This window comes from Peromyscus leucopus, chromosome 15 (genome assembly GCF_004664715.2).
Source record: "Peromyscus leucopus breed LL Stock chromosome 15, UCI_PerLeu_2.1, whole genome shotgun sequence".
Classification (NCBI taxonomy): Eukaryota; Metazoa; Chordata; class Mammalia; order Rodentia; family Cricetidae; genus Peromyscus; species Peromyscus leucopus.
Genome location: NC_051076.1, coordinates 57755427 through 57769818, shown reverse-complemented (window position 1 = coordinate 57769818; position 14392 = coordinate 57755427). Strand labels below are relative to the sequence as shown.

The 14392-nt window shown below is 52.6% G+C and overlaps 1 protein-coding gene across 1 annotated transcript in view; it reads right to left on the bottom strand.

The window, feature by feature from the left end:
* Positions 1–11977, bottom strand: part of Rassf5 (Ras association domain family member 5) — a 68032-nt gene extending 56055 nt beyond the window's left edge. The window contains 2 exon segments of the mRNA XM_028876500.2: positions 11485–11649; positions 11652–11977. Coding sequence (XP_028732333.1) covers positions 11485–11649; positions 11652–11928 — 442 coding nt within the window. The 5' untranslated portion in view covers positions 11929–11977.
* Between the last annotated feature and the right edge of the window lie 2415 nt (positions 11978–14392).

Genomic DNA, 14392 nt, shown 5'->3' with positions numbered 1-14392 from the left:
GGAAGCTGTGTGGCTTTGAGGAGATCAGGGCATTTATCTTAGACCAGATACCTGGGAAGAGGGGAGAGACAGGCAGAAAGATGTGATCCTGTGGGCTACAGGAGGTGGGGGGAGCAAAGGGGAAATAATGGTCCCCCACATAAGGACAGGAATGTCTCTCTGGCCTAAAACTGGGGCTCACAGGATATCCCTGACTCTGACCCCAAAGTAGCCAGCCTCATGGGAGAATGTCTGAAGAGCCTGCTTGTTGCCCAGGCCAAGTCAAGAGAGCTGGTACCAGGGTGGCAGCAGCCTTCTGGGAAGGCCACTGGACCCACCCTCAGGCTGTCCAGAGACCTAGCCAGACGCCCCTACGGGAGTCCCAGAGTCCCAAGCAACTGCCAAATTCTAGCTCAACCTCTTTGTGCTCCCAACTCCACCAAAGTCAAAGAGAATGCTATAGGCCAAAGGCCATATCCTCTTGTGGGAGCCCACAGAGGCTATCTAGTGAGACCTTACTCAGGATCAGAGAATCTGAGCTTGCTTTACCCTGCAGGGCTGCATAAGGAGATGATTTGGCCACGGGCGTGGTTACCACATGTTTGGAAGGGTCTACACTTGGCTGTATGGTGTGCTTTGATCTTGCAAGGGGGATGTCTTTTGACTCTCCCCTTGCATATTATAAAAAGCCCTTTTGAATAAACCAAGTGGCTGGTGGGTATTGACCCAGGCCCTCCCAAAGCTATCCTGTGTCTCTGTCTTTCTTCTCATCGTCTAGGTCTCTCTTTCTATCTGTCATTTCTTAATTCCTCTCTCCTCTACCTAAGAACCCTTCAAGAGGTAGGAGCTGAACTTCCACATCCTCTGACCTACTCAAAGAAGAAAATGTTGACTTTGAACTTGAAAGAAGCTGCCCACTGTAGCCAGAATCCTAACTGGTCTTTTTTTTTTTTTTTTTTTTTTTTTTTCGAGACAGGGTTTCTCTGTGTAGCTTTGCACCTTTCCTGGAACTCACTTGGTAGTCCAGGCTGGCCTCGAACTCACAGAGATCCGCCTGCCTCTACCTCCCGAGTGCTGGGATTAAAGGCGTGCGCCACCACCGCCCGGCCTAACTGGTCTTATTAATAAAAACCCAGAGTCAGATACCATGTAAATGCTGAAAGAGCAGAGAGACAAAGGAACAAACCGCAGCCACTTCTCACCTCTCCATCACTCATCTTCCTCACAGAAGTCCGCCTGGGGGGGGGTCTGTCCAGCCCACTCATCCTAGAGCGTCTGCATACTCAGTGCAGAAGCAATGGCAGCACATAGCTTCAAATCCCCATTTAATATAGACACATGATGCCACATGCTTGTAATCCCTGCTGCTCGGGAGGCTGGGGCAGGAGGACCTGAGTTCAAGACTAGCCTAGGCGATTAAGCAAGGGCCTGTCTTACTGAGGCCACGAGTGTAGCTCAGTGGTAGAACATTTGACTAACGTTCATGGGCTCTGAAATCAATCTGTATGAACTCCAAGAATTTTTTTTTTTTTTTTTTTTGGTTTTTTGAGACAGGGTTTCTCTGTGTAGCTTTGCGCCTTTTCCTGGAACTCACTTGGTAGTCCATGCCGGCTTTGAACTCACAGAGATCCACCTGCCTCTGCCTCCCGAGTGCTGGGATTAAAGGCGTGCGCCACCACTGCCCAGCCTGAACTCCAAGAATTTTTGTCTCACAGATTTTTGAGCCTGTTGGTTAAACAAACAAATAAAAACAGCAAAAACAACCCCCCTTTTTTTTTTTGTCTCCTCGTGGCTTTATGCTCATTTTGTGTGTTGGCCCATCATGCTCTGGGAGTCTGTGTTCTCCCCTCCGAAACCTGCCTTATTCTCTTCTTCTGTCGTTTTTTGTACAGTTTGAGGAAGAATACATAAAATTCAACCATTTTACTTATTTTGAGGACAATATCTCTTTCTCCCTTCTTAAAACGGGAGGAACAACATGGAATAAGAGCTCCTTGAGTCAAGGTGCCTTAAATCCAGCACATTTCAGGGCTACAACTTGTGGGGGTGGACTGGCCTTCTTTCACTGTCCTGAGATAGCATCAGGTGCTGCTGGACATAGAGACGCGGAAGAGAATAAATATATCCGTTATATGTGGAGAAAAAAAAATCATTCTATACAGCCACAGAGAGGGGTGGCTCTGCCGTGATATTTGGGAAACCGTGTTGTAAGAGCGATCTTGGAAACGACTGGAGTTTAGCCAGCATTTGGATGGTGTGTACCAAGACTTAATTTGACGCTTCTCCTCTGCAGGGCCGTCCCTCCTCAGGCCTGGACACTGACCCAGGAAGACTGGGGTCTCTCTAGTCTGTTTTTGTGGCCTGTTAGCTTCTCAAGCAGGCTCTGTACTGGAAAAAGGTTGTGAGTCCAAGTCCCAAGATGACGCTTGGAACCGTCAAGCAAGAGGTGGTGCCCAGGCCCTTCTGGCCCTCTGAGCCTCTGCCCAGAACATCTAGGAACTCTGGCCCAGCCCAGGCCAGGAAAGGGCAGTATTCCCACTACTGCCCTAGGAAAGAAGGTCATCTGAGGCTGGGAGAGTTTTAATATGCATAACAGAGGATGTCCTTCCCACTTGGCTCTAGGATGGGCTTCCTTCACGTCTCTTATCTCGACACAGAGTTTTGATGTGTTTGGGGGTTTTGTTTTGTTGTTTTCAGTGTTCAGGATGAAACCTGGGGCCCACACAAATGTCGTACTCTAGAATCTTCATCCCTGATCCTTTGGGAATGAGACAGGAGCTCTACAACTGGAAGCCTTACCACCCACAGCAGGGGGTTGTCTATGATGACCTCGTGCTGCCCCTAACGTCCAAGCTTAGGCTGAGGATCTCTCTCCATGCTGAAAAGACAGTCTAGCCAAGGGTGAACAGAGCTGAAGCATCCGTCTTCGCCATCTTACAGGTCTGGGGTAGGAGACAGCCTCCCCTCAAACACCTACTTATATAAAAATGGATTGCTTTTAAAGCACTCATCACCAGAGCAGACATTCCGTGAGCTCACTCCGAACTCTCGAGTTACAGCAGGGATCTGTGGCTAAACAAGGCAGCACCAAGACTTTCTGGGTTTTTAATACTTTCCACTGTTGCAGAAAGGACATAATTATTACAACAGAAACCACCAAACCTCCAGCGTCTTCTGGGCTTGGATGGAAAACACATCCAAGGGAATGAGGAAAGCAGGCGGCGGCGGACCTGCTGCCTAGGGTTCGAGCCAGAGGTCTGCAGAGCAGACCTGGTTTGCCTTCCAATCCTCATCCAGCCCTTCTCTGCCTCGCCATCTCCCCTCGGGTTCTGTTTGCTTAATTTCACTTTGGTTATTGGCTGGTCTGTGTCATGAACTGTGACGGCCACAACACACAAAGGAGGTGCCTACGGGTCCATACCCACTCCATGCCCATGACTAAGTGTGCCCCTACCCGCCCTATGCACATGTCTATGTGTGCCCATACCCACCCCATGCACATGTCTATGTGTGTTCATGTCCACCCTATGCACATGTCTATGTGTCCATACCCACCCTACGCATGTGTCTATGTAGTACATATCCCATCCCCGCCATGCACATATGTATGTGTGTCCATACCCACCCCATGCACACGTCTATGTGTGTTCATACCCACCCCGTGCACATGTCTATGTGAGCCCATACCCACCCCATGTACACACCTATCGCCAACAGGTATGTTGGGAGTGGAAGGACACTCATTTCTTCTACCCTGGGACTTAAAGATCTTGTGATTTGCACATGACAAAGACCAACTTAGAAACTGAACGGGAAGACAGGCTGTGTACAACCAACTCTCAACCACCCGGAAACTGAGGGAAACTGCTGCTTGCACACGATTCACCCTCTTTTTCTTTACACCCCCACCCCCCCGTAGCTATTACTAGTAACCGTGTTTTGGACATTTCAACATCCATTGACGGACTTAAGAAAACTTAACAATCTATGTGGCCTGAAGGCTAGCTCTGAAGGCAGAGTTCTGCGTTAGCGTCTGGATCATCCCCCAGAAGCCCCTTGATTTTCCTGACTGCGATGTCTCTACGCCTGTGACAGCCATGCATGCTCCAGTCAGTCCTGCCCACCTCACAGCAGAACACCAGGCCCAACAACACGGGCTGAACAGGAAAACTCTCCAGACACAGCCAGGTGCGGTTCAAATCCTCTCCGCTCTGGACTTGTTGGCCATTCTCTCTAGGACAGGTGAGTGTTCATTTCCATTTCCACAGCTTCACAGAACAACTTACATCACGGTTCAGTGAAGACAATTGCCCCAGGGCCAGCACGCACCAGACAACCCTGAGGGGATCCAAGCTGTCCTTCCTTCGCAGGACTCTCGGTTTCTCGCCCCGCCCCGCAGTATCGTTGTGGTGGTGAGGACCCATCTAATTCAAGGCCTCCTACCTGTTCGGCAAGCAGTCTCCCCAAACCTTCAAAAGAATTTCTAAAGAACCACAAACAACACTACTCCACTTATAGACCCGCCTTTTAGGAACCGGTTTCATCAAGGGCCATGTAAGATCAGTTTTCATTTCCTTTTATTCATGTGTGTGTTCGTGTGTGTACACATACATGTGTGTCCATGTTTTTATGTCCACAGGTGCATGCAGAAGCCAAAGAACAACCTTGGGTATCATTCCTTAGGAGCCAACCATCTTATTTTGTGAGACAGGGTCTCACCCTGGGACCATGAGTTCGCTAGTTAGGCTTGGCCGGCTGGCCAGCCATCTCCAGGAATCTGCCTTTCTCTGGCCCCACAGTGCTGGGCTTACAAATGTGTGTCACCTGGGGCTGGAGAGATGGCTCAGAAGTTAAAAGCTCTGGCTGCTCTTCCAGAGGTCCTAGATCAATTCCCAGCACCCACATGGTGGCTCACGACCATCTGTAATGGGGTCTGATGCCCTCTTCTGGTATGTATGAAGACTGATCACTCTTGTACATAAAACAGATAAATAATAAATCTTTGGGGGAAAACTCACCAATGTGTGCCCCGTGCCCAGCTTTTTATGTGAGTTCTAGGGATTAACTCTGGTTACTCCGCTTGCAGAGCAAATACTGCACATACCGATCCATCTCTCCAGGCCCAAGCTTTCATTTTTCTCCACCCAGCCGCCACTGGAGACCTGGAAATGTGTCTATTCAAGACATAGGGAGTTGGGAGTGGCAGAGGGTGGCACAGAGGTCTTCTACCAAGGAGTAAGTATGACCTAGCCTCTTGTGGTCACAGGTGAGTGTCATACTTCGCCACCAGCCACCCGTCCAGTGACACATGGGAACGGACAGTCTAAACACTGAGCACCACCCTCTGAGAAGGCCTCTGTGCAATGCCACCTTGTGCTTTTCCTGGTGTCCTCAACTGCAGTCCAAACATGTGACACTCCAGCTTCCAGCGGTCACCCAGACCCCTCAGCCACAGCCCATCCTCCCACATTGAGGAGGTGCCATGGTTCCCAAGAGGCACGACAATGCACTTCCTTCATCCCCCCACTCAAGTGCAAGAAGATGCAACTTCAGATTTCCCAGTGGCTGTATCTCGTGAACTTCCTCTACTCCAGGAACCACAAGCAGGCTAGAACAGGCCCAGCACAGGCACGCTGGCCAATGCACATACCACGAAGAGGTTCTGAGGTCCACCAGGCCCTGCCCGTGTCTCCTCAGCACAGTGTGTGCCTCAGTGAAGACCCACCACCTATCACTGGCACAGGTCTGAGCTAAGATACCCTTGACCTTGGGGCAAGGTACGCACGACCATTCCCAGCACAGTCTTTATCCCACTAAACCCGTGCCCCCGGGGAAAGCCGACTGTGCCGAACCTGACGTCACCGCCTCACCCCTCCTTCTCTCCCCAAAGTCCCAAGTCTGGCTGTGCACCCCTCTCAACCCTGAGCTCTTACTGAGAACATGGGGAAAGAAGTTTGTCAGCGCGTCTGGAAAAAAACCCGAACATGACTAAATACAAAACCATCTTCTCCAGTCAGGGCTGGCCTTGGCAGTCAGCTGCTGCCAGCCCTTCCTGACCCGGGGAGGGGTGGGGGTGGGGGAGCTGGAACAGAACCCTGCAGGAGGGCTGGGTGGCTCCAGACAGCAGAGACCACGGACAAGACCATGCATCTGGGAGGGCAGAGGTCGCCTGCAGCCCTCCAGACCAGGATCTGTCAGCTGCGAAGAGGCGCCTGGCCCTGACTAAAGCCAGGAACAGGAACAGAAAGGCCAGGGTGTTTACATGCCTTGCACACCCACAACTGCTCGCCCTCCAAAGAACACTCGCCCTGCCATCTCTGGAATGCGAACAGGAAGGACCTGAGATGTTTATAGGTCCATCACCAGCCTTAATAATACCCCAGGCAGGGCAAGAGAGGCAAGCACCCGCCCTCTATGGGAAACTGAGGACTGAGGGGGTGAGTATGGAGAGCCAGAGAGATCCCGGGAGTGGGTAGGACACACATGCCGCCTTGCCATGCTTGGGGGCTGCCCATGGTAGAAGTGCTAGGCACTGGGCCCAAAGTGGGGAAACATGGTGAGGGCCTAAGATGGCCTCAAAGCCTGGCAGACCTGTCACAGTTGGCTCTACCTGAGAGGTCCCTGCTAGCAGGCTGGCCAAGAAAGCCGCAGGCAGGTGAGTGCTTGGCAGAAACATCCCACATTCCAGCCTCATGAGGTTATTTTGAGGATGAGTGTGGCTGCGGGAAGCATGGAAATGAGGTTCCTCAGAGCAGAGGCGCTCTGGCACGTGAACTGTCTTGTGTGCATTCCCAGACCTCGGCTGGCCTGGCCCAAGCCTGACCAGGGCATACTCCCCGGGATGGGATTCACGCTGCCAGCCAGGCACAATCCTTCGGGCTGGCTGAGGCCGTTTTCCCTGTCACTCAGGGCTTACCTGCCAAGCTTGGCACCGGCCGATTCAAGAGCGAGCTCGGAGAAAGGGAAAGATCCCAGGCCCAGACCTCATCAATTCCCTGCCATCTAATAACTCACAGCTTCCGCAGACGAACACACACACATTCATTACCAAGTCTAATTAGGCTGCAGACAAGTGGCATTAATCATTTCTGACTATACCTGGAATTCAAGCCCCCCATACTCCATAATCATAAAATTTCATGCTCTGATGAATGGGGGTTGGAATTGGCCCACATTTAATCCCTTCCCTTCCATCTTTTGAGAAGATGAGAAGGGAAAAAAGGAGAACTAGGGATGCTGGACTGGAGGATGCAGAGTACCACCACTGCCCTTTCTCTGTTCTTTTAAGACACACTCCAAAAAGGCCTTCCCTAAGAAGACTTTAATTAAAGCCAGGAGAGAAAACTGGGTGTTTCCTTGTCATCCTTAACAACAAAACATCAATCTTAGTGCTTAATTTTTCCAGCTTCCCCAACAAAATATGAGTCTAAGTAAAGGAAAACACAAGAACACAGTCCAGCGCTACCGAGTCCTCTGGGCAAACAGCCCCCAAGTGCCCAGAGTAAACACAGGGACCACCAGCGTAACAAAGGACACTTGCCAAGATGCTTTCTATGAGGACCCTTGTCTGTCACAGTGGGGTGGGGATGGGAGAGTAGCCAAAGTCAGGGTCCTCGTCTTCTTGCAAAGAGCCCCTAATAGAGTCACTGAGCGGCCACCTGGGTGGCTCCAATCCCACAGAGGACCTAGTTAAACAACCCAGCCATCGATACAGCATCCGGAACTAGAGGAATCATAAGCACCCCGAGAGACCCCAGCAGCTCTCACAAATAAAGTCGCAGAGCCCCTCCCTAGGAATCTGGCAGCAAGTATGAGCTTCTCACACTGTAATCAAAGTTTACCACTGGAGGGGGAGGTTAGGGGGCTGAGCCCCGGGGAGGCCCCCTTTTCAAGCCTGTCATTCCCATCACTTTATGCTCGTGACTCTGAATAACTGCCCCTTCAGGGGGACTCTTTCCTGGAGCCAACCTGGGGCACCCACGGATCAACAGCTCCCACCTGAAGTCTCTCCTCCCTGGCTGAGAGAATTAGACTTGATTTCTCCAACGGCCAGACCATTCCCTGGCCCAGGACGGTTCACACACCCACTCAAAGGAGACACATGGCAGGCGGCCATCTTTACTTGCTTTCTACACAAGAAAGGGCAAGAAGCAGCTGGAGAAATTCCCAGGTTACCTGCTGCTGACTGTTCTCTGGGAATGCTGGAGGTAGCGTCCAAACATTACCACCCCACCCAAAAGCAAAGCATTTGGGGTTCAGTGACCTCTCACCTTGGCCACTGTCCTCTGTTGAGTATGGGCACCAAGCCCATTGGGTTTCCTTCTCTATCTAACAAATTTGATTTTGTGTGTGCTTGTGTTACACATTTTTTTTGTGGGTGTGTTTGGAAGCCAGGGGTCAACACGGAATCTCTTCCCCGACTGCTCACCATTTTATTTTCGAGACAGGGTCTCTCATTGCTCCTGGAGTTTTTCAATACAGCTGGACGGGCTAGCCTGCAAGCTGCCTCCCTGGTGCTGGCTTACAGGTGAGCTCCATAGGGTTAGGCTTTCTACATGAGTGCTGGGGATCTGAATTCACGACAAACACTTTATCATCTGTGCAGTCTTTCCAGCCCGCAGATGTAATCCCAAGAGTTAGCATTAGCTCTGAACTTTCCTGTTGGCAAATCCAGTGTTAACCAGCGCTGCTACAGACCCTGAAGTGGGACTACGCTTAAGCCAGGCAAGGCAATCCTCTATTAAAAGTCCATTTGCCAACCAGGCTCCCACCCAGCACCACCTCCCTGAACAGACACTTGTCAGTCACAGCCCCACTGCCCATAGACAAGCATCCATTTCCAAGCACCATTTACAGAAACCAGGCATGACACTGTGCGGGTCTCGAGTGCCACTCAGAAAGAGACCCCGAGGGCACGCATACATGAGTTTCAGCCTCAGGACTGTGGGTTTAATCACAGCTGACTTCCCCCCTGAGTGCTAGGCAGGGATGTCATTTCTAGAGGACACTTCATACCTGAACTTCCAAGACATACTATCCACTCCCCCGTTTCCACTCAACAACCCAGCAAAGCTGGAAAACTGTGCTCAAGGCTCATGAGGTGTAGTGAGCCCCAGCTAGGCATTAAAGCTCTTAAAATGGGAGGAGATAATAGTAACATTTATATCTAATTAGATGCTCATTGTGCATCCTGCCAACCACTTTATAATCAACTTACATGTATACGATTAATCCATTGAATTCTCACATTAACACGATGCAGAAGATAAGATCATTGCTCCCACTTTTAAAAGACAAATGATGGGGTCACAGAGAGACTAAGTGGCAGTTTGGATTCATAGCCAGGACTTTGGTTCCGGTTTGAGGTGTGTGTGTGTGTGTGTGTGTGTGTGTGTGTAGGCTAGACTGGTTGGCCAGCAGGGCCCAGGAATCTGTCTCCACCCCCTGCCCAGCACCGAGATGACAAGCATGTGCCGCCAAGCCTGCCTTTTTATTTTCACGTGGGTTCTGGGGATCCAGTTCAGGTCCTCATGCTTTGCCAGCTCCCCCAGCTACGGGATTACCTTTTAGAAGTTCCTTTTCTGACCTGTAAAATTAAGCAAACCAACCCTCTCAAGGAACCAGACCCCAGCTCGACACCAGATGCCTGGTGGGTCTGTTCTGCACACCAAAAATTTCTCAACTTGCTCCTGGTCAGCAGAACACTCTGAGTTAGTTAAATATTAAAAAACAACAAACAGAGAATCCTTTCTGTGGCTTCTTGACTCGGGTCCTGCTGCCTCTCCAGTGGTCAGACATCTCTGGCTGGCACAAAACCAACCACACAGGGGTCACAGGAGCCCAAGAAAGCAAAAGGGCCTCAACAATTCACAGGTCAGAGGCCTTGTCTGTGGTCTCCCTTTTCCCAACTGCTGGAAACTATTTAGGGACTGAGCAAGGGAAATACACAATTTTAATGTGGTACGAGGATGCTCATTTAGTCATGGAATACTGCACAGATACCCACACAGAAACCGCCAGCACATCATTATTGCTAGCCAGAAGAATACCACAAACTCGGCGTGGAACGGACGGTCGCTCTAAGTCTAAATGCAAGCAAGAATTACAACCTAAGTGCAAACAAGAATTACAACGAGCATGTTTTTCACAGACCATGCAGCTTCTGGAATGTGAGCATCAGTAAATCCATTGCAGTGGAGGCGTGGCCTGTTTCCCTGTGTACAGGGTTATCGGGATCTGCGAGGCACCCAGGAACATGGAGGGAGAAAACACTGGAAGCCTGGCTGAAGGTAATGCACTGGAGTCTTCCGCAGCTCAGAAGCATTTACAAGAGACAACGGCCGGTCCACACATGACAGAGGCACACACTCAGCTCTCTCCTGAACAGGCACCTGAACGGGGCGTGCTGATGGTGGGAAGAACAGCGCCCATTTCCCCTTTCACTCAGTCCTGGCCGTGGCCGAGAAGATGCCGCTGTGGACTACAGTATGAGGAGAGCTAGCTGCTGCTGTCCAGCGATGCAGTCTGAGGGAAGCACAGGCTGCTATGGTGGGAGAAGGGCCTTTACCACAACACATGACGACAACCGTAATCCATTTCCACAGCCGATTGCTGGAGACTGTCAAGGTGCTGTGTGTTTCACGGGGTTTAAAGTAGCGAAACACATGACTATGAGCATCCTCTGGCAACATGGCTTGGTGAGGAGGGCACATAGGAAAGGAATACACACACATTCTCACCATTGGAGAGAGGTAATAATCAGCCCTAAAAAGAGTGCAGATTGGCTCAGAAACTCTCCACCCTGGCGCCGGGTGTTTCAGTCAGGACTGAGAGAAGCCTGGCCAGCAGGTATTCTGGGGGATGCCTAAGCAGGGAGCTTAGTCGTTTAGAGGTAGAAGATTGATGCAGGGGCCCAGGAGAAGGAAGAGGCAGGACTCAGCCAAACCCTGAAGCAGAGGGGCCGAGGAGCCAGGTGTGGAAAGCAGAAGGGGCCGCAGGCGCAGGTGACCTTGGCATCTTCCAACCTCACAGCCTGTTTCCACTCAAAGCCTACCCAGGCTTCCAGTGCCAATAGCTCCCCTAGGAGGAAGAGCCTGCGCTTTTGCCAGAGGGGACCAATAAGCCATGTCCCCCATTAACTCTAATAAGCAAGGGTCAAATACACAGTTCGCTTTCAATATCACTACCCAAGTCTAAAAATGCACATCTAAAGGGCGTATGGATGACAGCCGAATGACCTTGTGGCGGGCCATCAATCCTAACCTGCAAACAAGCTCCTCTGCATGCACGGGGAGAGGGCTGGAACCCGTCTGAAGGTGCGTAACCGTGCCGCATAGCCACATCTGGTTAGCGGGCAGCCACGAAAAGATACCAGGCAGTGGGCAGCAGCTGTCTCCAAAGGTTACCTGCCTAAAGTTCGGGCTGGCCACAAAAGGCAATGGCCTCCTCTCCCCAGGCTCCCAGCCCTTCACCCCCGCGCACCTCCCCTGCCCTGCCCTCACTCACAAGCGCAGCGCAGCGCCTGCCGCAGCACCTCTCGTCCGCACAGGTCACACCAGCCCGGGCCGCCTAACAGCGCCAGTTCCGCGAAACGGTGCCCCTCGCCTCTCTCGGCCAGGACGCGGGGATCCTGCGGCTGCTCGAAGATGCTCCGCACGTCGCGGGGTCGGTGCGACCCGGCCGCCGCCGCAGTCTCTGCTGCAGTCCGGGCCGGACAGGGCGAGCGGGTCGGCAGTCCCGAGGCATGGGCTCGGGGTCCCCCCGGGCAGCCCTCCGGCCGCCGCGCCCCTCTGACGCCCCGGACGCGGAGACCAGGGCCGCGGGGATGCAGCGGCGTGGCCGGGCGGGCGGCGGCGGCGCCTCGGTGCCACCCAGGCTCTGCAGATACCGCGGCGGCTCGGGGTCTAGGAGAAGCGGGTAGGGACGCTGTCCGATGGCCGGGGACGCCATGGCCAAGGCCCGCTGGCGGCCGCGGCTCCCGAGCTTGGCCGACAGAAGGGGCGGCTCCGGCCGAGCGCGCCTTTAAAGGGCCCGCACCCCGCGGGCGGGGCGGGGCGGGGCCCTCGGAGAGGCCGGAAGGGCAACACGCGTGACTGCGGGCCCCAGCCGCGTGGATTTAGGGGCGACTCTGCGGCTGGGGCAGTGGAGATCGGAGCATCCGAGAGGCTTTGCGAGGCGCGGGGGGCGCCGGCTTCTGGGTCCCCGCCTCTAGCTCTGCCTGGTCCCCTCCGGGCGTCTCCCACGCCCACACCCCGGTAGGGCCGGGAGCAGGTGGGAGGGGAGGGCTTTGGAACCCGGGTGGGGCCCTGGGCGCCGGAACTAGCCCGCCGCTGTCAGCCGCCCCCGGAGCCCCGCGCGGGTCAGTAAGGCGCACCGCGGACGCTCCAAGCTGGCCGTGGGAAACTGGCTAGATTGGCTCTCCCTTCGCGCCCCTGCGACATAGGCTGCCCCCCGCCCCCAAGACTGGGGTTAGGGTGATTGGTGATCCTGGATGATCCTTGGTGATGGGTGATCGTGAGAAGTCTCTGTGCTCCATGGGAGGGCAGGAGCCTTCCTCCTAAATTAAACCTGCCGGTGTAATCGCTGCGGAAACGCCAGTCCCCTAAACATATCTGTTTTATTCCTGGTATGGAGGTTCACCTGAGTGGGGGTTGGGGAGCGGGGTGGAGAAGTCCGCTTCCCACCACACCAAGGGTGCGCCATAGGCTCCTGTCTGGCTTAAGGCTCTGCCGCCACCATCTTGAAAGTTCTAATTCTTGAACAAACGGCCAGGTATTATTCTTTTTTGCACTGAGTCTTGAAAATTAAGTAGTGGTAATGACTAGCAGGTCTGTCCACAGCCCCATCTCAAAGGGGGAGAGGACAGATGGGGGTGCAGGCCTCTTGGGTATTTGAACCTGTGTCCTGTCGTAGGCTAGCAATGGTCCCCGGCCCTCTACTACAGCCTGATTTTGTAGCTGCAGGAGCCCTTGCTCTTTCCAGTTCGGGTCGTTCTGACTTAGGGCTCACACTTTCCCCCTTAAATCACAGGTTTGGTTTGATTAATTTAGCGGCAGTCACCAGCAAATAACGTTGGGAATAAAATCAACGCACCATATCCAAAAAGTCTGCGTTTTGAGTTTCAACAAACCACTGATAGAAATATTCGGGGGGGGGGGGAAACCGTGTCTGTACTGAACGTGTACACAGTTTTCCTTGTTATTACTCATTAAAGAATGCTGGATAGCAATGATTCATATACACTTACACGATACCGGATGTTATAAGTAATATAGACATGGCCGAAAACGTTCTCTGTGCGCACTAAGCTACTTTATAAAAGGGACGAGGATCCTCAGGTTGGAGTATGGGGGCAATGGTGTGTGTATGCAGTGGGTGGAGATTCTGAAATTGTCTATAAATTCGTCTACACCTTAATCCTCAGGGTTCTTTCCAGGCCAGATATGGATCTCCCCCTAGTGTCTGGCTGGGGAATCCTCACTTTCGCTTTCCCCCCATGAAGGTAATTTTCAGGCAATTCCTAAAAGTCCAGTGGCCAGGGAATTCCCAGCCTCCCTTGCTCCACGATGCCTCCCCCGCTCCCCCCAGTGGTGGTGGTGGTAATGGTGTCCTCTTCCTTCCAAGTTGGTAGCAGCCGGTGAGTTCCTGTTCTCCGGGCCTCACTATTCACTGGTTCCTGGGTAGTGGAAAGAATGACTCTGAGTATTACAAAGTGGGAGAACTGTGATGTGGCCACTGGGACACAGTGGTCCCTACTCCGCTCCTGCACCCTTCCTCTCTCTCCATCCTGGTACTTCAAACTTTGGAGGCTAACCAATCTGAGAGGGCTTGTTAAACCACAGTTTGCCGGCTGCACCCCGAGTTCCTGTGTCGGTAGGTCTGGGCTAGGATATGAGACTTTCGTGTTTCTAGCAAGTCCCCACATAGTGTTGGTGCTGATGGTCCTCTCAGAACTACTGCCCTAGGGCCTCGGCAGCAGTGAGGAAGTGAGGTCCTCTGTTCCATACCCAGGATCTGTGGGGTTGAGTTGGTTGTAACGGAGAGAACCCAGCAGGGGTATTCCTTGGTGCTTTCTTTGAATGTGAGAAAGGGAAGTACAACCTGCCTTTATGGCCTCTTATTCCTCCTCTCCAGTGTTTCTGCAAACAGCTCTCGGGTTCTTGTAGAAACCCGCATTGCATGTAAATATTTGCTTGATTCCACCCTGTGTCATCCAGCCATCTCCACTAGGTTTGAAACTTGTGCCTCTCAGGGGGCCATGTTCTGGATGAGATCCGGGACAGAGACCCATCTTGTGTTCGGGGTGACAGTTTGGTGTGTAAATGACACGATTCTGGTAACGGATGCAGCATTAGAAGGCCGGTTTTGAATCACTGTTTATGAATAATGCCAGCGACCATCATCTCTGTCCTCC